At 41.3% G+C, this 27,576-nt stretch overlaps 1 protein-coding gene across 13 annotated transcripts in view; it reads right to left on the minus strand.

Annotated features, from left to right (window-relative positions):
* The window catches only part of LOC133145116 (pleckstrin homology domain-containing family A member 5-like), an 82,035-nt gene extending 58,581 nt beyond the window's left edge, over positions 1 to 23,454 (minus strand). For 3 of the 13 annotated variants that reach the window (XR_009710828.1, XR_009710829.1, XM_061268242.1), the window contains exons 1-3: positions 23,193 to 23,454; positions 23,017 to 23,093; positions 22,451 to 22,508 (exon numbers count right to left, since the gene is read on the minus strand). Coding sequence is in view for 11 of the 13 variants with exons in the window: in XM_061268242.1 (XP_061124226.1) it covers positions 22,451 to 22,508; positions 23,017 to 23,093; positions 23,193 to 23,284 (227 nt within the window). In the remaining 2 variants the exon portion in view is untranslated. The remainder of the gene's footprint in view (positions 1 to 22,450; positions 22,509 to 23,016; positions 23,094 to 23,192) is intronic. The other 10 variants (XM_061268236.1, XM_061268235.1, XM_061268234.1 and 7 more) reach the window with 6 other exon arrangements.
* Between the last annotated feature and the right edge of the window lie 4,122 nt (positions 23,455 to 27,576).

The raw sequence follows: 27,576 nt of genomic DNA on the forward strand, positions 1-27,576 counted from the left end.
GTCAATTATAAATTTTACTAAGTGTGTTGGGCAGGATGGCTGAATGCGATGCGCGATTGACAACAAACAAGAAGAAAGGTGATTTCAAGTTTTATTTCGAGGGAGATTTGTCATGTCTCGTCCCCAGTTTTGCTATGTGTCTAGGTTGCCATAGTTTCTGTTCGCGTCGCCCCTCTCTTCCTGTGTCACCTCAATTGTAACGTGTTTTGTATTTAAGTCCTGTCTGCCCCTCGCTCACCGTCGGATCATTGCATGTGTTACTGTCATGATGTCTGTTTGGTTTCTGTTGCTGTCTTTGGTAATGTCACCCTGTCTTTTTGTTCCACGACTTTGTCGGTCAGTCCTGTTGTTGGTTTTGTTGTACCATGACTTTCTTAAAAAAAAAAAAAAAAAAAAAAAAAGATTAAAAAAATAAAAGTTAAAAAAATTTTTGTACCCATGTATAATGCGCACCCCAGATTTTAGGACAATAAATTTGTTAAATTTTGCGCATTATACAAGGAAAAAAACGGTAACCAGCCTTCGTCATAATTTAGCATGGAAACTACCTTGTTTATGCATTCAGCTCTCAGTACTTTCTCAGACTGACTTTGGTTTTCTATTATTCAAAGATTTGAAAGCTCTTCTCATTGCTGAACACTGTAAAAAAACATAACTTGTATTTTTGGGAGGCTGAAACCATCATCACGTTGGAACAACTTTAAAATATCAATTATCGACATTTCTGGCAACAATGTCAGTTAGCACGACAAAGCAAGCAAGTTGCTTGCTCCAAAAATAAGTTGCTTAGTTGTTTTTAAGTTACGGGAGGGCAAAAAAAAGCCTATTTTTACAACACTAATTTTCAACAACTGTTCCGTAAGTATCAAATCAAGGTCCAGAAAGAAAAAAGCCTGCCAACTGGCAGATAAACAAGCTCTTGAGTAGAAGTACCTGTGACTAAAGCCGAACTGTGGCAGGCTTTAAATATTATGGACCGGGATTCAACACCTTTGCTTTTTTGTTTTGTTTTTTTAATTGCTACCTTCACTAAAAACATAATCAGTTACAGACAAATTCCAGCAGCTAGTTCAGGTCCGGGAAACAAAATGTTAGCTCTACGCGTCTAGTGAATATGTGTATGGGCACAAACACAACGACGTAAATATTTCCAAATTTCAGGGTGAGTAAAATAAACTCCGGTTACATATAATAACCCCGCAAATTTTTTACATCTCGAAAATGTTTCACAAGTAACTGACAATCTTGATTCAAACATTTTGGAAGAAATTAAAAACAAAAACAGGCTTATTATGTTGACTATTACGTCTGATACATTTAGTAATTAGTATATTGTGTTTCTACAAAATCAATTGTTCCAAAATCCGTTATAGGAGGCTATTTGCCAACACCACTTATTACTACACTGACTACCGTATTTTCCGGACTATAAGGCGCACCTAAAAACCTAAAATTTTCTCAAAAACCGACAGTGCGCCTTATAGTCCGGTGCGCCTTATATATGGACCAAGTTCCCTAAATTTAAACTGGCCCGAAGCATTCTGTCATGAAATCAATCATAAGTGGCCCGCTAAAGACTATGAATCATGAATCAAAAAGACTATGCATCATTAATTTGTGATTATAAAGTAATTTGTTGCATCTGAAGTAATAAAAAAGCTGAAATGGAGAATGATTTGAGTTGGATTAAAAATCTGACATGATGCATTAATGGTGCGCCTTATAGTCCGGTGCGCCTTATAGTCCGGAAAATACGGTAATTCAGATGTTATCCTTAATTCAAATGTCTGTCTAGCTCACGGTACTCAGAGAGTAAATTATTTGTGTGATTATTCCACAACAGGTGACCAAAGTCAACAGTCAAAAAATTAGTGATACCTCGAACTTCAATCTAGTACAATTTCCGAGGCACGTTTTTCTTGAAACTTAAAGTTTAATTTAGGTATTTTAATACAATGTAGTTGTTTTTAAAAGGCCACAAGCCTCTACTTGAAGATGCCTCATCTAAAAAAATGAAAAAAATAAAAAATAAAATGACCTGGCTGTTGTGCTGTTACTGTTGTCAGGACAGGCAACACTTCCATTTTCAGACTTGCACATAAACCACACCACTGCACCGGCAGCTTGGAGTAAAGCATTTTCCCAATGAATTGACGTTAACACGGAAAACAAATTGCAGATTGCCCTTGTCTTTCTTCTTGTTCTTGCATACTCGCCACAAAGAGCCGTAATTTAACGTGTTCCCACAAAGCCTAGGAAAAAAACTAAAGCAAAGAAGCAGCTGGATCACATGCATTAACAAGACACTACCGTATTTTTTGGACTATAAGTCGCATTTTCTTCCATAGTTTGGGTGGGGGGGGCAACTTATACTGAGGAGCGACTTATGTGATTTCTTTCACAAATTTTCAAATTTAAAAAAAAAAAATAGTGAAACCGCGTTAAACGAACCGCGATGTAGCAAGGGATTACTGTAGTTTGAACTGAAAGTGACGTGTGCGGCGTGGCAGTTGTTTACATAAAGGACAAAGGATTTGATCATGCGATAACAAAGATGACGAAGAGCCCCACGTACTCCCGGCATCATTTTGCATTGTGTTAGCATTAGTTTAGAAGTTTTCCTTGACTTCTTTACTTTTTTAGGACAGCAGACTGAGACTGAGCTTTAGCTTCACAGCTAGCACATTGCTTGTCACACTGCTCGTAATCCTGTATTACACTTTAAGGCTGTCTGTCACTCTCCTGTCAAAAATAATTTGTGATGACTCATTTACCACTTATCCAAGTTTTGCAAGAGCAAAGTATGAATTAATATTACATAAAAAGTGAAGCTTTCATCTTACAAACTTTAGAACCTTCAAATTCCTGCTGTCCATCCAGTAGCGCAGCACATTATTTTCTTTGAGTATTCTTGTCGCTGTAGTCCAGGTTTCTTCTATCCAATAAAGTAGAAATAACATTACAGCATAAATGGGCAGTAGTGGTGGTTAGACACCTATCTGCTGAGCCCAGAGGGAGAACAGTGGGGCTTTACTGCACAGCTAACATCATCTGATTTATGACTATAGTCTGTGACGGGGGTGATTTTCTCCTTGAATGTAATGCTTTATGCGAATTGCTCCACATCCTCCACCCGCGGTGTGTAAAAAAAGCAGGAAAGTCATGTCTGAAAAGACCACATCCAAACACAGTGTTTGCGGGGGATAGGGACTATAAGCCCTAACACGAATAACAAAAAAGACCTATAAACTCACATCAGTTTAATCATCAATTCAAGCTAATCTACAACATGTCAGGCTCCTTCCCAGTTTACAAAAGATAATTTGGATGTGTCACTATACTGCACATCCTTAGAACCAAATCTTATGAGAAAGGTTTTTGGCACCAATTTAGTCACCTTAGATAATTATAGGAACTCAAAGGTTAATTAATCGACAGCAAACCGGTTGTCAAGTTAATCACCAAGTAATCGAATAATTGTTAGAGACATTGTTTAACAAAAAATGTCAAAATGTATGTAATTTAATTTGTTTCTCTCGTCCTACATGAAAGCAGACTGATTTTTTTTTTTTCTGTTTAGTCAAAATAAGACAAGGACCATCAATCTATTTTGTGTGATATTGCTTAACTGTTGTTTTGTTATTTTTAAATAAATAATATCAAACAAAGGAAGGTCTTAGAAAGGTATATTGGTTAAAGGTATTAGAGAGGATCCTATTTAGAATTTATTTGGTAATCAAATTTCTACCTACATAACACAAACTGACTGTTAAATAGGTCATCTTATAATATATATGTATATTAATATACACTGCTCAAAAAAAAAAAAGGAACACTTCGAAAACACATCAGATTTCAATGGTGAAAAAAAAAAAGTTGGATATCTATCCTGATATGGACAGTTTAATGTCTCAGGAACAAAAGGATGCCACATCTTTTGATGGAAATAAAAGTTTTCAGCCTACAGAGGGCTCAGTATATAGACACCCCAAAAATCAAAGTGAAAAAAATGATGTGGCAGGCTCGTCCAATTTGCCTAGATTCAATTTCTGCAACTCAAAATTATTTTCAATATCTTGTGTGGCCCCCACGAGCTTGTATGTATGCTTGACAACGTCACGGCATGTGCCTAATGAGACGACAGATTGTGTCTTGTGGGATGTCCTCCCAGATCTGTCTAAGGGCATCAGCAAGCTCCTGTAAAGTCTGAGGAGAAACCTGGCAGCGTCTGATGGACCGAAACATTATGTCCCAGAGGTGTTCTATCGGGTTTAGATCAGGTGATCGTGAGGGCCGTTCAATTGTGTCAATTCCTTCATCCTCCAGGTACTGTCTGCATACTCGTGCCACATGAGGCCGGGCATTGTTGTGGATCAGGAGGAACCCAGGACCTACTGCACCAGTGTAGGGTCTGACCATGGGTGCAAGGATTTCATCCCGATACCTAATGGCAGTCAGACTGCCGTTCTCTAGCCTGTAGAGGTCTGTTCGTCCCTCCATGGAAATGCCTCCCCAGACCATCACTGACCCACCACTGAACCGGTCATGCTGAATGATGTTGCAGGCAGCATAGCGCTCCCCTTGGCTTCTCCATACCCTGTCACGTCTATCACAGGTGCTCAGGGTAAACCTGCTCTCATCTGTGAAAAGCACAGGGCGGCAGTAGCGGACTTGCCAATTCTGGTGTTCTACGGCAAATGCCAATCGAGCTCCACGGTGCTGAGCAATGAGCACAGGAAACACTACAGGACGTCATGGCCTGAGGCCACCCTCGTGAAGTCTGTTTCTGACTGTTTGGGCAGAGACATTCACACCAGTAGCCTGCCGTAGGTCATTCTGTAGGGCTCGGGCAGTGCTCAACCTGTTCCTTCTCGCACAAAGCAGCAGATATCGATCCTGCTGATGGAATGAGGACCGTCTACGCCCCTGTCCAGCTCTCCTAGAGTAACTGCCTGTCTCCTGGAATCTCCTCCATGCTCTGGAGATTGTAGTGGGAGACACATCAAATCTTCTTGCAACAGCACACATGGATATGCCATCCTGGAGGAGTTGGACAATCTGCGCAACTTCAGGAGGGTTAAGAAATCGCCTCATGTTCCCAGTCGTGATAATGACTCTAGCTAAAGCCAACACTTGTGGAAAAACAGTTAAAAAAGATCAAGAAGGAGGAACTTGAAATGGCCTCCACCTGCAAAACCAGTTCTGTTTTGGGGACCATCTCTTTGTTGCCCCTCTAGGGCACCTGTTGTTAATCCCATCAACTCCAATGCAGCTGAAACTGATTAACAACCCCTTCTGCCACCTACCTGACCAAAACCTTATCAGAAAAGTCTCGTTGAATTCATGTCATACCCTGATAAAAAACTGTACCTTTAATTTTTTTGAGCAGTGTATATGAACCGGGCGCTTTGTGGGACCAGAAAAACCGTAAGCAATCATTGTAGGCGTGAATAATGGAAACATTGGTCAATTTACAATCAACCTGTTTTCCGGGTTTTATTTCCTTGTTCCATGCTCGCTCACATCCCTGCGCATGCACGTAACTTAAAACTCTTGGAATTTTGGACACTGGTTTAATTGTAGCGTTCCCTGCTTGATTTCTGAGTGAAAATGACTGATGAACGTTGTGAGGATGTAGGTTCTCGCAAAAGAAAGTCTGTTTTTGACATCTTTAAGAAATATGGCGCTTGTGCATGAGAGTGTGGAGGCAGTTCCTAAAAACAACAGCGCGCCCTCATGTAGTTTAAAGTGAAAATAACATGTGAAGTGATTAACTATACTCGTAAGTAAGTCATGTGTTCATCCATCCATCCATTTTCTGAACCGCTTAGTCCCCACGGGGGTCGCGGGCGAGCTGGAGCCTATCCCAGCCGTCATCGGGCAGTAGGCGGGGGACCCCCTGAACCGGCTGCCAGCCAATCGCAGGGCACACAGAGACAAACAACCATTTGCACTCGCACCTAGGGACAATTTGGAGTCTTCAATCGGCCTACCAAGCATGTTTTTGGGATGTGGGAGGAAACCGGAGTGCCCGGAGAAAACCCACGCATGCAAACTCCGCACAGGGAGGGCCGGAGGTGGAATCGAACCCGCACCCTCATAACTGTGAGGCGGACGTGCTACCCAGTGCGCCACCGAGCCGCAGTCATGTGTTAATGATCAAGTAATAATGTGTTAATTTCACATATAAATCGCTCCTGATAAATTGCACCCCCGGCCAAACTATGAAAAAAACTGCGACTTATAGTCCCTCCCTAAAGAAAAATTAGGGAAAGTGAATCAACGAACAGCAAACTCAACTCGAATGACAGTACCCATTTAATTGAAGTGAATATTACCCTTAACTTTCTGCTTTGTAACGAACAAAATGCTTCTGCTTGAGTTATTCTAAACAGTCAAGTTTTGTTTGTGCTTCCATCTGCTGCTTTTAAATCCATAATCACAAACCATAAGCCTCCTATTGATTCCAGAAAGGAAGGATCGCCTCAAAATCCTATTCATGTTATGCGTTTGTTTGTTCTGCACAAATGCTTCCAGGCTCACATGTACAAATACACGTGCACGCAATGCCAAGTGGATTTGCGTGCTTTTAGCTCAACTCTTCACAAAACCAGAATGAAAACATGAACATATTGCAAACGGCCAATCACCTGCTGGACTGGATCAAGAGAATTTCATCAATTTGGCATAGCCTGGATGAGATCCCCTTGATCATTGTAATCCTGGCCAGCCTCAGTAGCAGATTATCTATTCATTCTGGGAAGAGAATGTGCCCAATGTGCAGGAAAAGACAGAAGCTCCCATTTACCCTGCTAGTCCTCTGCTCCCAAAATGAGATGAGAGCAAAAACAATAAGGTTCAGAGATTGGACAAAAACATCAGATCTCGGCCGTTTACTATTGTTCTCGGGGATGATATCTTAATTAGCTATTTGGATTCTGTCAGATCAGATATCTAAAGGTTCTGTGTTCCAGTGTTCACTGACCACATCATGACCACTGACATCACCAGTGACAGTAATTTCAAGACCACATAGAGCAACACCAAAACCAAGACTTTAAGGAGATGCAATCAAGTCAAAACCAAGACCAGGAAAAAAACCATGTAAGATCCTTCAAAGTTCAATTGGAGCCGTCTGTTTAAGCCCAAGGCAATGGTTTTCTCTGGGGTCCTCAGACTCTTGGGATAACTGTAATGGTGTTTGTGGTCCTAAAATAATTAGAAAATTATTAAGTGTAAGACACTAGACATAATAAACCACTTACTCTTCCCAACCTTAGCTTTGTTGAAAAGTCTGGTATGATCATGACAGGATTCTGACAACTCTGCATGTGTGCAGCCTTTCTAGATATCAAGTTCTTTTTTTCGTGCAGAGTTCTCGAAGGGAGGCAAGGTAATCTTGGAAAAATATTTGCGTTTGGAAGCACGTAGCTTTTGCTCAGCAGGGTCAGCCCCAGGAATATTCATAATCTAACCCTTGCTAAAGGCTTCACAGCCATCTTCTGATTGTCCCTGACCTTGGCTACCATCTTGGTCTACCTGACCTCTGCCACAGTTATCCCTGCACGAAAGGAACCCACCACTGGCTTGCTGCCAATTGCTTTAACTTCATCGAAATTAATCAGATGAGACAATATTAAGGTAGATAGCACAAACACTGGTAGCAACTCAATTTGAACATGATCCAAATCGAACTGTGTTCTGCGCACATGAAAAATCTCTTTGGCAATAGAATGACAAATATGAAGTCAAAGTCAAAGATACAATTACAGCCAACCTCCGATAATTACGGGGGAAAGGGTCGTTGCCCTCCGTCAAATAGCAAAAGTCCAAGAGTAATTCACCCACCCAAAAAGATTTGTAGTTACCAGTCGGCGCAACAAGGTGGTGGTTTACACAAAAGAGTTTTTGCTGATTGTTATAAACACAGACAGATTTTTTAGTTTTGTTGTTTGGGCTATACTTATTTCTACTGTGCTGTATTCCATCTATTTGGTCATATAGTTCACGCTGGGTCATCTGAGCCGCAGTTTTGTGGCATAGCCTATTATGTTTACAAGGTAGCCATGTTGAGCAGCGTGACGAACCGCTAACTTCTGTATGACTATGTTTGCCTTGGGCCCACAAATGATTAGCGGCTCGTGCATTGATGTAGACAGCAGCTCGTAGCTGCAAGAACTAATGTGAATTGCACGACTCATTGACCACGGACAGCTCGTATGTACAACTCGGTAATATGCTTCTATTTGGCATGCTATACGATACATCTTTTCCGGTTAATTCATGAGCATCTTCGAAACTTCGGTTTCCCCTTGTCTTGATGTGTTTCAGCATTGACCTCCAAGCCTGAAGTCATTACTGTTAGAGGGCATCCATAAATGTAAAAGGGAACGTGTGACCATAAACATACATCATAATCCCATGGAACAAAATTCCAGCACTGCTGAAAGAATCCGGCAGAGGTCATTGAAAGTCATGTCCCGCTTTCATCAGCCTTAAGTCTATTTTTCATGTTTCATGTTTTTTTTCTGCTAGACACCTATTCATCAAGAAAATAAAGATTCACATTCCCTTGCAACAGCGTACAACTGTACATCATCGATGGCTGTTTGATTTGCATGAAGAAAAAAAATATATTAAGAGAATGTGAATATAATTAACAATTAACAATAACATGTCAGATGAAACCAAATGCATAATAATATAATCGTTAATATAGTTAAAATATTTGTGATGTAGAGACATAAGTAATATCTATTTTATTAAATTCTGGGCCAGGGAGATGAATGAAGGATATTTTGATTCAGTTCTTCTGCGCGAGTAACCCTATGAATAACGTAAATTCGAATATACATACATATATATACATATATATGTATATATATATAAATACACACACGTATATATTTAGGTGCAATACGATATACACGCACACACGCACACACACACACACTGGATTAGAAATCGCATTCTCAATGAACAGGTCTATTTTTAGAAATTTCCATATATAGTGTGTAAGGCGCATTACTGCACTTGAACAGACACAAATGAGTACAACAAATGAGTCCATTTTAGTTCAACTTACATTTGAAATCCATACATAATACTGTCGATTTTTGAGAAAAGTAAACGATTTCATATTGACACTAAGTCAATTGGGTCTGATGTTTTTTTTTTAGTAACCTGACAAATGCTGTACTCATTTTTACAAATTAAGATGCTATGCAATTGATGTCTGTTTTTATTTTTGTGAACAAGTCAATGTCAGTGCTATAACATAATGCGTTAAAGTGTCCATGTTGGTTCTTGAACTGGGAACGTTCACACTGCTTGTTCCATATTCAAAGGCTGTACAGAACATAACACCTCAAAGAGCAGCATCAAGTAATTTATTAGCAGCAGAAGCTCTGGAACCGGACCGTTTAAGAAGCTAGCCTGCTTTTTGGCTTCTTTTAAGGTGCCCTTTGAGCAAGGCACCAAGCCCCACCTCAAGAGGTGCAAAACTGTTTGCACGCCTCATTCACTCTGAGATCTCTCCTTGCATGCCTGCATCTGTGTTATCTGGAGTGTGTGGTGTGCTACACAAAATAAACAGTTGGATTTCACCTTGAGGGATTATAAAAAATAAAAAAAATGCAAAACCTTCAAATTTCCTCAGATGTCTCTGATTCTGGTAATCGACGCCTTTACTGGCCCACTTTCCCTTCAGTGAACACTCTCGTCTAAAATTACTATCACTATAAAAATGTCTTGCAAGACCATTCAATGTAGCATCTTTTAAATTCTAAGGAGCCAAACACAAAATCAGCAGCTCTCAATTCAAGAGTGGGACTCAAAGAACACGTGTGTTTGGTCTGTGCTGATTGTACAGGAAATAATTAAGGAGAAGATCTGCCCCACCTTGCCCATGACCTACTTAAGAACTATTTGTAGTGGAGAAAAAACAAAACGTTGTATCAGACACACCCACCCACATGCGACTTAGATGTCATCATCAACGAGACAGGTTTAGTGTCATGCACTACATAGTATATGAAGAATTTTACATTTATGTAACATTATGCCACACTAATTCATATAAATAGAAAGGACAATATCTGGAACAGCTCAGTGCAATGCAAAGTGTACCCTCCAAAATCGCTGTTGAAATAACTCAACACTATCAATCTCTCAAACAGATTTGATAAAAAAATGAAGCTAATCCTTGCATAGGGTGGATTTAAGGATTTATTGCAGTACTGCTTTGTTGTACTGCACTTTGGCAAAGATTCTCTTTCATGGGATTTTATTTGAGTCTAAAGTTAATCTCTAAAGCTTGACGAGCCATGTTGATCAATCCATGGGACAACCGGTACAACGGCGGTCTTTTGTTAAATCTGCATGAGATGGATACATTTAGTAAGGATGTCTGATGCCAGTTATTTTCAAACCAATACCAGTACGAGCAGCAATTCACCTTCGGAGGCCGGCCTCTTTGACCTGGGACCAGAGATGCTGGTGTGGCTCCAAGACACCAAGTTGGAGCTCTGACGCTACACGAGAGAAGAAGTGGTCACCAATATCGATACCAGGTCCCGATACCACAAGTATTTTAGATATATAAAATTTCCCCCAAAGAACACTGACACCAATATTGCAATCCTGATTGTAAAATAACCAGAAGAGGAAGTTCAATACCAGTATCTGCCATCGTCGCGAGTACCGATGCCTAGAAATATAGCTGGTACAGGTATATACAGTATACAGATACAATACAAATACCTGATATCAGTACTTTCCCATCTCTAACATTTAATATTTTTATTGAAGAATCTTGTATTATTGTACTTACCGTTTTTTTCCGTGTATAGTGCGCAAAATTTTACTAATTTATTGTCCTAAAATCTGGGGTGCGCATTATACATGGGTACAAAAAAAAAATTTTTTTTTTTAATTTTTTTTTTTTTTGTAAGTCCCAATGATCGTCACACACGCAGGGAGGCAATGGGTCCCATTTTTATAGTCTTTGGTATGGTCTTAACTAGGCTGGATGTAATTTTTTTTTGTTGGCGTTGATTTCTCCGACTGCCCATAAACGCACCGCCGCGCTTCGTGCGCGCACGGGACAGCAAACGAGCAGGTGATCGAGCAAGCGTCTGATACGAGAGCATTGCGGTCGCATGGAGCGTGTTTGAAGTGAACAGCAGAGAAGAAAGGCAAAGTGTTGTGAAATAAAATGCACAGAACGGATGCGCAAGACACGTCAGCTATATAAAGAGCGAGAGTTGTTTTCTTCCTATTAGTTTCAATTCACAGTTTAATTAGCAGTTTCAATCAGCAAATAACAAAATGCGTATTACAGGTAATATTTTATTTCACAACACTTTGCCTTGTTCCTTTGGTCTCTGCTGTTCATCCTAAAACACAAAGGCGCTCTTTAAGCAATGCGACAGTGAGCGCCCGGCGCGCTGCGGTTGCGCGACCGCACCAAATTAAGCTCCCTGCGCAGTGCGCACTGAGGTCCACTTAAATTTTAGAAAGTACATCAGGACTTTAAAAATATCTTCTAAATTTCAGCGACGGCTCTGTCACACTAATCGACCAGCCCGGTGCAGTTGGGCGGTCGGCGGCGCGCTACGGTTGAGCGTTCTCTCGCACGCTTTCTCTCTCGCTCTCTCTCGCTCTCGCACACACGCAAACCGGATATCATACGGAGGCCGCCATTACAGATGCGCAGAACGGATGAGCAAGACACGTCAGCTATATAAAGAGCGAGAGTTCAGTTCTCTACCTAAATCCGTATTACAGGTAATATTTTATTTCACAACACTTTGCCTTGTTCCTTTCTTCTCTGCTGTTCACTTCAAACACGCTCCATGCGCACGGAGCGCGGTGGTGCGTTTATGGGCAGTCGGAGAAATCAACGCCAACAAAAAAAATTACATCCAGCCTAGTTAAGACCATACCAAAGACTATAAAAATGGGACCCATTGCCTCCCTGCGTGTGTGACGATCATTGGGACTTAAAAAAAAAAAAAAAAAAAAAAAAAAAATTAAAAATTCTTTTAAAAAAAATTCATAAAAATTGGGTGCGTATTATACATGGGTACAAGCTTTTTTCCAGCATCAGCATGCCATTTTTAGGGGTGCGTACTATACATGGGGGCGCACTATACACGGAAAAAAACGGTATACTTTTTCAGCATGGGTATAATTGAGTCACTGATATTTAAGTCTGTGGAAACTGACTGTTCATTCATCCTTCTTGATGCAGCTAAGGCAAAAAAAAAAACAGCCTCAACAAATTTGTACTCTAAAGTGGAGCAACGTGATAGCTATTGAAGTTTGAGTTGCATCCAACCAGACCTCCACTACATGGCACTGAAACACGTACAAATTTGTTTCCAAGAATCTTCCATACCATAAACAAAATCTCAGTATTGGAAAAGAAATTACCGTAATTTTCGGACTAAATGTCACTCCAGAATATAGGTCGCATGAGCCATAAAATGCACAATAACGTGAAAAAAAAACATATACAAGTCGCTCCGGAGTACAAGTCGCATTTTGGGGGAAATTTATTCGACAAAATCCAACACCAAGAACAGACATGAACGAGCAACAACAGGCTAAACGATAGGTATGCTAACGTGACATAAACACAAACAAAGAGCTGAGAACGGGCCTGACGTAACATTCAGAGTTATTCAAATAACTATTACATAAATAACACATTTATAAAACCATCTGTGTCACTCCAATTCATTAAATCCATCGATCGTCCTTTATGGAAACGATGCCGCGTATGCGCCCCTCCGCTGACGTCTAAATATTCCACAGACGCATATAACGATATATAAAGCATATATCAAATAACTATCATATAAACAACAGTATTATCAAACCATCTGTGTCACTCCAAATCATTAAATCCATCGATCAAATTCCTCGTCCTTTGTCAACAACGCCACGCGTGCGCCCTGACGTCAGCCTCGTCGACGTCGTCGTTATTCCACAGATCTAGTATATAACTATATTTTGCCTTCTTGTTTTTATATTGTGTCGCGTACATGTATGTCTATCGTGTTATGTGTCTCGTCACCGTGGGATAGAGAAAAACGTAATTTCGGTCTCTTTGTGTGTTGTGACATGTGGAGAGATTGACAATAAAGCTGACTTTGACTTTGACTTTGATTATAGCGTTAACAAATTACAACTCTTTATTTAACAAAACAAGAGTTCAACAAGCCAACAAACTACTGAACCGTAACGATAAAAACATATACAAGTTGCTATACGAAATAAAATATATCAAATAACTATAACAGGCGGCTCGGTGGCGCACTTGGGTAGCACGTCCGCCTCACAGTTAGGAGGGTGCGGGTTCGATTCCACCTCCGGCCCTCCCTGTGTGGAGTTTGCATGTTCTCCCCGGGCCCGCGTGGGTTTTCTCCGGGCACTCCGGTTTCCTCCCACATCCCAAAAACATGCTTGGTAGGCCGATTGAGCACTCCAAATTGTCCCTAGGTGCGAGTGCGAGTGCAAATGGTTGTTTGTCCCTCTGTGTGCCCTGCGATTGGCTGGCAACCGGTTCAGGGTGTCCCCCGCCTACTGCCCGATGACGGCTGGGATAGGTTCCAGCTCGCCCGCGACCCCAGTGGGGACTAAGCGGTACAGAAAATGGATGGATGGAACTATAACATAAATAGTTCACCACCACATGGCCCCAAGCACCGGCGTCGACTTCCAGGTGTGTGGCGGCGTGGACTTCCATCCCCGGAGGTGGCACTTCCAGCCACGGAGGTGGAAGAGAGCTCCATAGAATAGGACCGGGCGTGCGTAAAAGCTATGTCCGAGCCCCATCCACCGTCCACGGACAGCCACCCGGCCGAGCGCCGGACCCCGACTTCAATCCACGGAGGTGAAAGAGAGCTCCATAGAGTTGGACCGGGCGTAAGTAAAAGCCATAATAGTTTTTCAAACCTTCTGTGTCACGTCAAATCATTAAAACCTTCAAACTCTACGTCCTCTGTGTCACTTACAAACAAAGCCGCTAATGATGCCGGTAGTACGTGGGGCCCTTCGTCATCTTCGTCATCCCGTAATCGAACTTTGTACTTTATGTAAACAACCACCGCACCGCAGCACTGATGTCACTTGAAATTCAAATAATAGTAATCCCTTGCTACATCGTGGTTTGTTTATCGCAGTTTAACTTTCTTTTTTTTTTTAATTTTGAGAATTTGTGAGAAAATTCACATATAAGTCACTCAGTATAAGTCTCCCCCCACCCAAGCAATGAAAAAAAATGCGACTTATAGTCCGAAAATTACGCTACAAGTGATTTTTGAGCCATTACTTTCACACTATTCCACAGGTGTCAAACTCCGGTCATCAAGAAGTATCCTGCAATACCCTTGCTAATATTTGCTCACGCTAGAGTGCAGTAGGTGGGGGTGTCACGGCTCTGTGTATACACTTAACTTATGACAACGGCTATTGTTGTTGCTTTCAGGCTTCTTTTATAGCTGCAACATTTTAAACACACAGTTAGTGTCTTGGGTTGAAAGGTGGGTGGTGAGGAGTTTGATTTTTGAGACCTGAAGGCTATCTGCTCTTTGGAATGGCTTGTTTGCTATATGGTTGTCTCCTGCTGTATAGAGGCTACTCGCAAGCTAGCAGTATTTCTTCTTTGCGTGACTAAAACACCATAATATCCGTATTTGTGTTTTGAATGTGTTCCTAGCTATTACCAGACTTTGACACAGTAGCATTTTTGACCTACATATAGTTTTAGTCCACTTTAGGTTGCCTCAAGGAACAACAAATTCATAAGCTGTGTTAAGAATCATTTTATATCCACTCTATTGTTGCCTTTATAGTGACTGTACAGTCTTGTAATGCTCTTTGAATGTGTTGTGAGAATAGAATAATGCTAATTTTATAGAGAGCAAATTATGGACATGAAAAACTATATAGCTCTAATGTAAGAGATACAAGTCGTGTCGGGAAAACAAACCAAATAGTACACGAGTATTTTTTGTTGAATTGGCAACATTATGGTCAAATTATTTCGGCAATTACGTTAATAGGCAATATTATGACACTACGACTGGATGTAAAGCCCTTTGTTTCTACCAATTTTCTCATATTCACTAATTTCTCTAATTCAATTATTTGTTCAATACGTATCATGGAAGATCTACTTGCTGATATTGATTCAGCACACTGCAATCATGCAATAGCCATGATTTTATCTAACTTATAAGTGACATATACAGCCCACTAAAAATGCGTTTAGAGAATAAGTGAATAAATATGAACTTACCCTATCATAAGTACATCAACAACAAAAAAGTGTGATGAAACTGTCCCTGAAAAATAAATACAGAAAGTCCACCATTTTGCTTTTAAGCAGCCATTTTGTCCATTTCTGATAGTCCTTAGAAATAAACCTGTCTGATATTCTAATAACCTCCAAGTATATGTACTCTCAACAGATAGACAATGTTAAAAACTCAAATGTTCATCAATGCGTGTACAGTTTAGGGGCATGACAGAGAAATTTGATTACTCGGCATAAAACACGAAACTGAAATCAGCTCTACAAGGACAGAGTCAGACCAAACGTCTCGTGGTGATAGAGGTCCTGCCCTCAAGAGATTTATTGAGACCCTAATGGCAGGATATACATCTAGATACATTCCAGACCAGCCCTGCTCCGAGTGATTTTTTTTTTTCACACACACAGACTCGAGTCCCTCAGCCCGGTGTTCAAAGTAAACATGGTGAAGCAGCATTTAGCTGTTATGCTGCACGCAAATGAAACAAGCTAACAAATGAACTGAAATCAACCCATGGGTGAATGCTTTTAAATCCAGGTTAAAACAAAATATGCTACGTCCCTCATACCTACAACGTACATCTAAGAAACCATTTCTTAAATAATTTATTCAGAAATCTTTTTTTTTGCGCTGTACGTTGTTTTAGTAATTTCAGTAAGCTACTTTTCATCTCTTTACTTTTAAATATATTTAACTGTTGTTTGTAAATGCTTTTCATGTTGGACTTATTTATGTGAAGTACATTGAGTTATCCTATGTATGAAATTTTCTATACAAATAAAGCTGCCTCATCTTGCCTCAAAACACATTTAAACTTATTAAAACGGGATTTGGAGGGAGATTTTTGGAGCAGACGCTTAGATAACGTTCCACAAGAAAATCTGTGAACACCTTAGTCGCTTTGGGTCCCGCTTCTGGCACACCTCACAAATTAAATGCACCCCACAGGCATGGGGGTGCAAGGGCCTGTGCACCGCTTTAATTAGCTGTTGTCGATTTGCTGATCTGTACATAGTGTGCCAGAATCAGCTGCTGCTTCTGCAGTGAAAGCACCACCATTGTTTTCTGGCACATGGGGGACAAAGAGGCTACATTAGTGTTACTCTATTTATTTTTGCAAGATTCCCAAAGTACTCAGTAGCTCCCACAAACACTCACACACACACTTGCTTGCATCCCCCCTCCAAATGAAGATTCCATTCAACAGCTATTGAGCAACTGTTTATCTGTTTTTGCCGCTCTATAATTTGAATGGGACAAAATGCACACAGGGTGTGTGCACTAAGATATTTGGCGTGCCGCATGGGTTACTAGCTCGTTTACATAAATTCTGTTCACTTGAACTGACCATTTTGTGCGCCATTTTTTATTGTCTCTGGAGACTCATACTGTTCTTGTGCTTTGGGAAACAAAAAGCAGCACTGTTCCCAAAGTATGCTATCCTATCCTCCAGAGAATAAGTATTTTTGACCTTTAGCATCTCAAAGACCTGAGGGCTTATGACAAGATCTTATTTGTTGACTTGAGCTTTGCTTTTGATGAACAGTTTGTCTAAAAACTTAAATGTTAACGCTTCGATTGTTTATTTGTTACCGTAAAATGACTACAATATGTACTTTATAAACGCGACACTGAGCTCAAAGTCTGTTGTACTGCTGTACACGATTAACCGTAAATTAATCTTAGAACTATTACAAACTGCACATCTGTTCTAAATGTAAAATCAAACAATTAATACTCTTGTTAATTGACATAAAAGTGGACAAATGTGTCATTGATACTGAAATTTTCTAGTAAGTTATTTCAGGTTAAAAAGCTATAAAATCAGTGTAAAAGGGAGTCAGATTTGTGTTGGGAAAATTGTTCTGCCACGTTGCCGCGTTTTATGTTGGAAGATTGTGAAAGGAACTGTTGATTTTTTTTTCAAATTAAGAGTAAAATCATTGGACCATGAATGAGCTCATGGACCTCTGCCCATTCAATATACTATTGTTAATTACAACTAATGCCTAGTGTACAATACATGTCGAGCTAACTGCTAACTAGCAGTCTACCACTTTTAATTTCATTAATGCTTCTCAACATAAAATGTTATGTTTGTTAATGCAATTTATGGTTTTAATTTCATCGAAACCATTTAATGACAATATTTTTTATGACCTGTGGAAACGCTGCATAATCAAAGTGCTACGCTGACAAGACTAAATCATCACGTCAGCTGTCAATTAGCAAATTCACCAAACGCCCTTTTGGGAACAGAGAAGAAAGACAAGAGAATATAGTGAGGAGTCTACTCAGACGATGAAACGGGGACAAGCAGTGATCGCTCAACAAGATCTCTATTGTGACAATGAACAGAACTCCAAAAGAAACATCCAAGTCTACACACTCCAGCTACACGCTCACCCAATCACAAATCACCCTGACACCTTCACTGCCTCACAGACATTGGGAATGTATAGAACTCTAGCAAGGATCCACATGAGGCTGTAATCAAGGTCATTGCAATACATTTTTGTAAAGCATTCCCTCCTTAATGTGATTATTTTAATGATCGCACTGAAACAATTAGCGGCTTTATATTACACGACCACCGCTTGAAGAACCGTGAGACATCGGTTAGATACAATTATCAAGTGCTCAGAAAATGCAGTTCATGAAACCACTCTTGTAGACACTTGAAGTTGAGTGAAATAATTTAGCCACGAAGTACTTCAAACCAATGAAAGCGCTTAGAAATCTTGGCATCCAAAACAGTTTGCTGTGAAAGACCTTGGAAAAGAATTTGTAAATAGACACGATGTACTCACAAAATTAAAACCCCCAGCGAGTTGTCACTAATGTCCAGATTGTGGCGGCTTGGGGCGGATTTCTGTCGACTTGCTCAGTATTCCATAAATAAATCAAACACAAACTTTTAGATTCATCAAGAGTATTGTGTCTCTATGACGTCTGCTGAATGTGCTACAAAAAAATCTCAGTTAGCTTAGCCTCACCCCAAAGCCAAACAATCCTTAACATGCCCATCTGACTCATTCTGTAGATAGTTTTTGGCACCGTCGGGCTAACTTTAATGGCGGAAAGTCAAAATTCCACATTATTACTTGAGGCACATCTTAATCTAGATTGGTCCTAATATTGAAGTCATTCTTCTGGTGATAGAACCATTTCTAGTCCTTTAAACGCAACAACAAACCTTTTTTCATTGTGTTTTATCTCACCTGCTGCACATCTTCGAGTTGAAAAGAGTTTAAGATCAAGCTACTGTTTCATCGTCTTTGCACTTCAGGTATAAAAATAGATGAACTGTTGTTACTTCTGATCAGTGCAAATAAGAAAGCATGACTTTTAACATTCATTCAAAACATATAAAATTGTTTTGAAAAACACTGTCTATTCCGCCAACCCCAGCGACACAAAACAGCTCTCAGCGCCCCTTATCTTTAACACACCGATAACTGTTACACTTGACGCCTTGAGTTATGTTCTTTCTTTTTACAAAAATCTCCAATTGATGCTTGGAGTATATGGATGTGTACTAATTGTACAACAAAGACTGCTTATCACCAAAGCACTTCAAGCTAACATTATCACCCAAATGCTAATAAACATGTGGCCGAGAGCATAGATACAGAGGCTAACATTAGCATAACCGTTCAAGTATCGTAATTTTTGGACTATAAGTCGCTTTCTTTTTCATAGTTTGGATGGGGGGGCGACTTATAATAAGGAGCGACTTATGTGTTTTTTTTTCAAAAATCTTTCAAAAAAAAAAAACCCGCGATAAACGAACCGCGATGTAGCAAGGGATTACTGTAATTTGAATTTCAAGTGACGTCAGCAGCGCGACGCGGCGGTCGTTTACAAAAAGGACAAAGATTGATCACGGGATGACGAAGATGACGAAGTGCCCCACGTACTACCGGCATCATTAGCGGCTTTGTTTCTAAATGACACGGAGGACAAAGAGTTTGAAGGATTTAATGATTTGGAGTGACACAGAAGGTTTAAAAAACTATTATGGCTTTTACGCACGCCCGGTCCTACTCTACGGAGCTCTCTTTCACCTCCGTGGATAGAAGTCGGAGCCCGGCGCTCGGCCGGGTGGCTGTCCGGCGACGGTGGATGGGGCTCGGTCATGGCTTTTACGCACGCCCGGTCCTATTCTTTGGACCTCTCTTCCACCTCCGTGGCTGGAAGTCCACGCCGCCACATGCCTGGAAGTTTGTTTTGTTAAATAAAGAGACGTTTACCAAACCCACGTCTTTAGTTGTACTTTGTTAACGCTACAATATAGTTATATACTAGATCTGTGGAATAACGACGAGGCTGACGTCAGGGCGCACGCGCGGTGTTGTTGACAAAGGACGAGGAATTTGACCAATGGATTTAATGATTTAGAGTGCACAGATGGTTTGATAATATTATTGCTTGTATAATAGTTATTTGATATCTAATTTATATATCGTTATATGGGCCTGTGGAATATTTTGAAGTGCAACACCCATTGTTGACAAAGGACGATCGATGGATTTAATGAATTGGAGTGACACAGATGGTTTTATAAACGTGTTATTTATGTAATAGTTTTTTTTAATAACTCTGAATGTTACGTCAGGCCCGTTCTCAGCTCTTTGTTTGTGTTTATGTCACGTTAGCATGCCTATCGTTTAGCCTGTTGTTGCTCGTTCATGTCTGTTCTTGGTGTTGGATTTTGTCCAATAAATTTCCCCCCAAAATGCGACTTATGCTCCGGAGCGACTTATATGTTTTTTTTCACGTTATTGTGCATTTTATGGCTAATGCGATCTACATTCCGGAGCGACTTTTAGTCCGAAAATTACGGTAGAATCAAGGCTACATTGTCTAAGTAACCGTTCGAAAGCGGAAAAGGGGAAACATTTGATTGAAAGCAAACAGATTTTGAAAATATGGTATTTCTTATTTTCAAGATTTTTTAAGCAAGCCTCCCCTTCCACTATTATATTGGAACTCCTTTGGGGTATGTATTGATGGCACAACAGACTGCCCTGGCCTCTCGTTCAAAATTTCACTAAATTGGCGTCATTAAATTATCAATTAGAAATATTTGGAGCAGCAAAAAAACCAAATAATTTCAAGATGTCTATCCCATTATAATGTTTTAGTATTATGGAGGTGGATCAGAGACCGAAAATTTGCCTTTGCTTGATGCTGCAATCGTAAAGCGGACTCGGGTTAAAGAAAATCCACATCTGCATTCACAGCCTACCGTGTGATGACGTAATGACACCTTTTTTGCACACGTCCTACATACTGTATTTGCCTGTCTGCGTGTACCCATGCCTTTGTGCATCCTACATGCATTTATACATACAGATGAGCAGCGGTTCTGTGCTATTTTTAGAGCAGCTATATTAGCACACCATATGTGTCAGCTGCTGTTCTCACAATGGCCACAGACCACATGCGGCAAAACTAGCCAGGAAAGTCATCAAACAAATGAACCCATTAGCACTTGGAGAAAGCGAGACAGACAGAGACATAGTGAGAGCGAGCGAGAGAGGAGTAATTTTTTTCTGTCAAACAGGTCCAATAAATATACATAACAAATACACACAGCACTCCAATAAGCCTAATAAGGAAGCACGCAAACAGTGCACCAACAAGAAGAGCCTGTTCAGCTCTGAGTCACACTCGCTTGAGAAACATGATTCTAACTGACACAGCAGACAATTCACCCCGATTGGACAATAACAGGATTCCCCAAAAACGAACTGACACCTGTACCCAAAATGATAACGCGCGTTCACTTTTACTGGATGGCCAAATGGTTCAATAAAATTGTGTACTGTCCATCTGTTTTACTGACACGCAATTATGCTTCCGTTTTGATCCTTTGCGTCACCAATTATTTGTTTTCATTCATTGGTTTCATATCACTGCATATATTTCACTCTTTTCGATGGGTACCATTATTTTGTCCAAGCAAATGGTGAATGAGCTTTTCTACCTACAAAATGCTCAAAATCTTCTCGTTGAGCAAGTGATGACACAGCATCATGAACAACTCTGGAAATCACTATTTTGTTCAAGGACACTTTGACAATCAAAAAGGCTGACAATCAAACAATAGTTCTACCACTTGAGCCATGTCGCCCCAGGCATGTTTCATGAATTTTGTTTTATTTTTAATAATTCTGTTGAACCACAATTTAGTGATTTTCATCACCAATTATTATTATTATTTCATTATGTGTATAAATTCCAGATAATTTTTTTGTCAGCTTGGATCCACATTTCTAAATTGTAATTGAAATTGTCTTTGCGTGTTAGTTTATCGAGTAATGCTGCTCAAATGTATTGGGAAAACGTAAGTTAAATGCTAAACATAGTTCCAACAATTGATAATGTCCTTCAAATGTATTGGTAAAGTCATTTGAACGTATTTGGTAAAGTTTGAATGTTCGAAGATTGGTAAAACATATGCTAAATGCCAAAAATCTTTTTCAAAATCATTGCAAAGTCATTTGAACATATTGTTAAAACGTAGGCTAAAAAAAATACCATAAGGCCAGACGGTATGGACAGAACGAAGCTCACCAACATTGAAAGCAAATATTGAATGTTGTTTTCTGCATCATTAAATTGTTAGCGCCAAAAATAAAAGGTGATGAGGAGATCGGTCTGTTTAACATTTCCATAAAATACCCAGTGGCATTATGGGGGGGGGGGGGGGGGGAAATGCTGTTTTTAGCATTCACCCTATACGTTACTATTTCCCCAAATGTGTTTGAACGACTTTGCAGTATGTTCGAACAATATAGCCTCGTCAAAATGAAAAGTCCATTGAAGCCTTAAGTTTCCAGTGTCTACTGGAGGAAGCTGTTTTGAGGAACTACGCGACATGATTTTTGCGTACGTATCAAGAGGATAACCGCAGACACAGCTTCAACATCATCAGACAAAGAGGCCATGTTCATTTGCAGGGAATGTCGCGTATTCCTCCAGCAGCAAGGGAGCTTAGTGGGTGGCGAAGACAAGGAAGAAAAATTCTGCCTTGCCTACTAAACAAAGCAAGCCCCCCTTGAAGATGGCTACTGCAGCCCTATAGAAATCTGCATCATTTATGGGAATCCCAAACTCACTTGATGAAGCAGCGAGCGCCCTCGAATGTGTAGCCTTCCTCCCATCCTGTTGGTAAATCTGGAAAGGGCAGCAACAGAACGAGTGTTACAGCTGGGCAAGGGAGATCGTACATACCAACACACACTCGCGTGTGATACATGCAACGTCTGGGTGATAAAGATCTGATTTGGCGACTATCGTTTTCCACAATTCCTATTCCTCTTTTTTTTTCTTTTTGCGAGATCTGCATCACATCCAGCTGTTCGCCTCGCTACCCTACAGATGTGTGTGACCATACGCCTACGTCACGGCATCACGACGCTTCAGGGATTCAAAATGTATTTTCCAAGTGACACTGCGGGGGGAATTTGCTACATCAGCGCACGCCTACGTGACGGAACTTTTAAAAAGTGTGTCGCAAAGTGAGCCAGGTGGACTAGCAAGGGGGGGGGGGGGGGGCGTTCGTGAGGGGGCTGCCAGAGGAGAGAAGAGGAGGCTTGTTGCTTTGCTGCAGAGGTCTTCACTCAACTTCTCTTCCTCGCTAGCTCGTATTTTATCGTGAGCTCGAGAAAAACAAATGACTTACCTAGAGTTTTTCTGTGCCCAGTTATTACAGCCTCTCCGCTAACAGGCTGCAACCAGGTTGTACTCTTGGCTTCTTCGCTGTTAACAGAAGAAAACGAAGGAAAATGGGGGATACAAAAAAATTGACGAATGATAACCAGGAGCAGTTATAAATCCACAAATCCACGCGATATTTACTTGATAAAGAATATACGTCCATCCTGGGTGACACCGTAACTCCAAGAAGGGGGAAGACAGGAAAGCCAGTCCGGTTTGAGGTCCGCCGCCATGTCTAGCCGAAAAGCTTCTCGAGCTGCGGGTGACTTCACAGTCAAACAAGGGGGCTGGGGTGCACGCGTCCGCGGAAAACCTAGCGAGAACGCGCATTGGAAAACACAAGACAGCGGCGGCAAATGATTTCTGCCAAATGTCAGAAGGCGGGCTCGCTTTCCTTCACAATTACGTAAGACTCAAGTTGTGCTCGGAGAGTTTACGCCTTTAAATAAATAATGAGTCTGAAAGAAAGTATGAGCGTCAATTCTTGAGAACGCCTTGGTAGACGCGAAGTGCATGCAAATGAGATCATTAAGATAGGAAAATGCTAAATAAAATTGTAGAATGACAGTTTTGTGGCTTTTTTGTGAAACAGATTGCAATTCTTAATTTGTGATTTTTTTTTTTTTTTGCTTGTTACTATGAGGCAAGTATAAAATAAATAAAAGAATATGTACAGTGACCATGATTTTTGGCACCACTGGTTAAGATGGAGAGAAATAAAACATTTTTGACTGTATGTCGTCTGAACTTATTGTGGAAATTTAGGCTAAATGCTCAAGACAGCATGGAACTGCCAAAGAAAATGTCAGATATTCCCATTGCTAGGAATGGACAAGTATCATACCAGGTATCGTTTCGGGCCAATATTTCAAGGCAGTGGTACTCATAACAGTAGCCAATACCAGAATCTGCTGCCCTTTGTGGCTGTTTTCCAATCAGGAAGTGGCAATTCGAAAAATAGATAATTGCTGTTTGTTTTGTGCATTCTAATGGAAAGTGCTATATTAGGATACATAAGGATAAGGATAAGAGGAACTTTATTAATCTCACGTGTGAGAAACTGCATGTAACAACAGCCCGATTTACAGGAAGGTACAAGTAGGGGGAAAAGGTGCAAAAAAGAGACTTCTGGACCGTAGTCCTCCGGCATAAAAAAATAGAATACAATATAAAAAGAAAAATATGGAAAAATAACAACAATTGTAGTAAAACTAAAAATATAAGCTATGAATATTTACAAAAAGAAGAAGATAAAAATGTAGTGGTAAAGTGTCGTAAAGTGTATGAAGTGTATGAGTTTAGTAATGCTAATAAAAGAAGTAAAATAAATAGTGCACAGGTTATGGAAGTGAAATAGATCTAGGCATTGTGTGGCAGAGGATATTGCACATTGGAAGAATTGCACGTTATGGGGAAAGTATTGCACAGAAGGATGTGTTTACAGGTTGTCATTGTACAGCCTGATTGCAGTGGGGATGAAGGAGCTGCGGTAGCGTTCCTTCTTACACGGGGGGAGTCTGAGTCTCTGACTGAAGGAGCTGCTCAAGTTCTCCAAGGTCAGATGCAGTGGGTGAGAGGGGTTGTTCCTGATGGATGCTAGCCTGGCTAGCACCCTCCTCTCGCCCACCTCCTCAACAGTGTCTAGAGGGCAGCCCACCACAGAGCTGGCCCTCTTAACCAGTTTGTTGAGCCTCTTCCTATCCCTCTCTGTGCTGCTCGGAGCCCAACAGACCACAGCGTAGAGGATAGCAGAGGCTACCACTGAGTCATAGAAGGTTTTTAGCAGAGGCCTGCTCACTCCAAAGGAGCTGAGTCTCCTCAGGAGATGGAGGCGGCTCTGTCCCTTCTTGTAGACGGCGTTCATGTGATCCGTCCAGTTCAGTTTATTGTTGAGGTGAACACCCAGGTACCTGAAACTGTCCACGACCTCAATGTCCTGACCCTGGATGTTCACCGGTGAGTGGGGAGGTGCTCCTCTCCTAAAGTCAATCACCAGCTCCTTCGTCTTACTGGTGTTCAAGCACAGGTGATTGTGCTCACACCAGTCCACAAAGGCGCTGATGGCCGACAGGTACTCCAGCTCGCCCCCCTTAGACATACAGCCAACTATGGTTGAGTCATCGGAGAACTTCTGGAGATGACAGATGTCAGTGTTATGCGTGAAGTCCGAGGTGTACAGTGTGAAAAGAAATGGGGACAGGACTGTGCCCTGAGGTGCTCCAGTGCTGCAGACTACCACCTCTGATCGGCAGCCACGCAGTTGCACGTACTGGGGCCGGTTAGTGAGGTAGTCAATGGTCCAGTCAGTGAGGTGATGGTCCACTCCAGTGTCTAGCAGCTTCACTCGTAGCAGGGCCGGCGAGATGGTGTTGAAGGCACTGGAGAAGTCAAAGAACATGACCCTCACAGCGCTGCCGGCGGACTCCAGGTGGGTGAGCGTCCGCTGCAGCAGGTAGATGACGGCGTCTTCCACCCCAATGCCGATCTTGTAGGCAAACTGCAGCGGATCCAGAGTGGGGCTCACCACGGAGCGGAGGTGGCTGAGGACCAGGCGTTCCATCACCTTCATGATGTGGGAAGTGAGGGCGACGGGTCTGAAGTGGGCCGGTTCCTTGGCGTGCGGTGTTTTGGGAACTGGGACGATGGAGGATGTCTTCCATGCGCTAGGCACCTTCGCCAGGCTGAGGCTCAGGTTGAGGAGGTGGCATAGAACATGGCAGAGATCATCAGCACATGTCCGTAGCAGCCTGGGGGAGATGCCATCCGGACCCGGGGCCTTTCTCTGTTTCAGCCTCCCCAGCTCTCTCCTCACCTGAGCAGGAGTGAAGGAGAGGGGAGGGGGCTGAGATGAGGTTGAGGGCCGTGGTGAGTCATTGGGGGAGATGGGTGATTGTCCATGTGGTGGGCGGGAGGGTGTTAAGTGGCCATGAAGCAGGGGGGAGTGGGTTGATTGTCCATGAGGCAGGCGGGGGGGTGGATCCAGGTATCCAGGCAATGGGAGGCTGGGGGGGGCAGCGGGCAGGGGGGTGAGAGGGAGTGGGGACAGGCCAAAACGGTTGAAGTGCTGGTTAAGCTCATCCGCCCAGCGTTGATCCCCGTTAATGCTGCCACACGCTCTCCGTCCAGAACCAGACATAGTCCTCAGGCCACGCCACACATCCCGCACGTTCTTCTGTGCGAGTTCCTCCTCCACCTTCCTAGCGAAGTCCCGCTTTGCTTCGCGGATCGTCCTCTGGAGCAGATGCTGCAGCCTCTTCTGCTCCTCTCTGTCCCCCGCGTCTAAAAGCCCACATACCTCGTTCTTTAAAATTGTGTGTCATTTCTTCGGGGAGTGGGGATTTTATATGTCAAAAGTACGAGTGGTATTGGTACTCTACCAGTATCTTTGACTAATCGAGAGTTTGGTACTCGTATCGGTCTGAATAAAACTGCTATCAAACTTTAATATCCATTACCTTCGATTTTAGACGCTAACAATTTGATGCCGAAAAATGACATTCAATAGCACCAGCAGAACATAACCCTGACAAATACGGTCAAGAAATTAGAATGACTTCATCAATACATTGAAACAACTTTCCGATACGTTTGACTTAGAGGTGTTAAAAGCTTTTTTGATTGCAGAAGCATGCTTTCATATTGAAAATTTTACTCGTGTGCAACAAAATGCTGGAGATATCCGAGCTGATGGGGGTTGCAAGTGCCTTCAATGTTGGGGTAGCAACAACGGCCCTCCGGTCAATAAACTCATTAAGAAGGCTGGTGGCAAAAAGTGACCTCAGATTGACACAGTTTAGTCGGTGCGATTCAACAAGTATCAAAGCATAAGACATTTTATTTTTTAGCATTTTACTACATCTTTCCTGTATTTGTATTTTTCATAAATGTCACAGCCAACCTTAGCCAGTCCAGGTTAAAGAATATCTCCAGCTGGTAGCAGACCCAACTAATCCTCAAGCCTCTCTTTCAACCCTAATACAGTCTAATGACAGAGCTAATGCTCTGTAATGATGAGTGGCTCATTTTGAAAGAACTGTCTGTCAAAGCACAACATATTCTGGAGCATTTCCCTTCCTGCTGTATTGATTTCCAATCACAGTACTGTAGCATTCACAATCAAGCCACCAGAAGACATTTCAACATATATTTACACACATAGTTTTGCATATTATTACCGTATTGGCCCGAATATAAGACGACCCTGATTATAAGACGACCCCCTCTTTTTCAAGACTCAAGTTTGAGAAAAGACTTTTTGAACACCAAATTTAATTTTCATACAGAAAATAATTACAGTACACCTGAAACAAATGATTATAACAATATATTCGACAGAAAAAGCATGTTATTTTGCCTCATTCAAATCAGGCAAAAACTGTATCACATCTTAATATCTGAACATTTGAATATGTAAACTAAAGTGCAATTACATTTGTAAATGAATGGCTTCTGGTTTTTGAAATGTAAATAAACCAATCTACTGTGATAAAAATTGCGCTAACTTTTTTTGGGTTCGTATCTCTGA

This window comes from Syngnathus typhle, linkage group LG21, assembly GCF_033458585.1.
Source record: "Syngnathus typhle isolate RoL2023-S1 ecotype Sweden linkage group LG21, RoL_Styp_1.0, whole genome shotgun sequence".
In the NCBI taxonomy this organism is placed as follows: Eukaryota; Metazoa; Chordata; class Actinopteri; order Syngnathiformes; family Syngnathidae; genus Syngnathus; species Syngnathus typhle.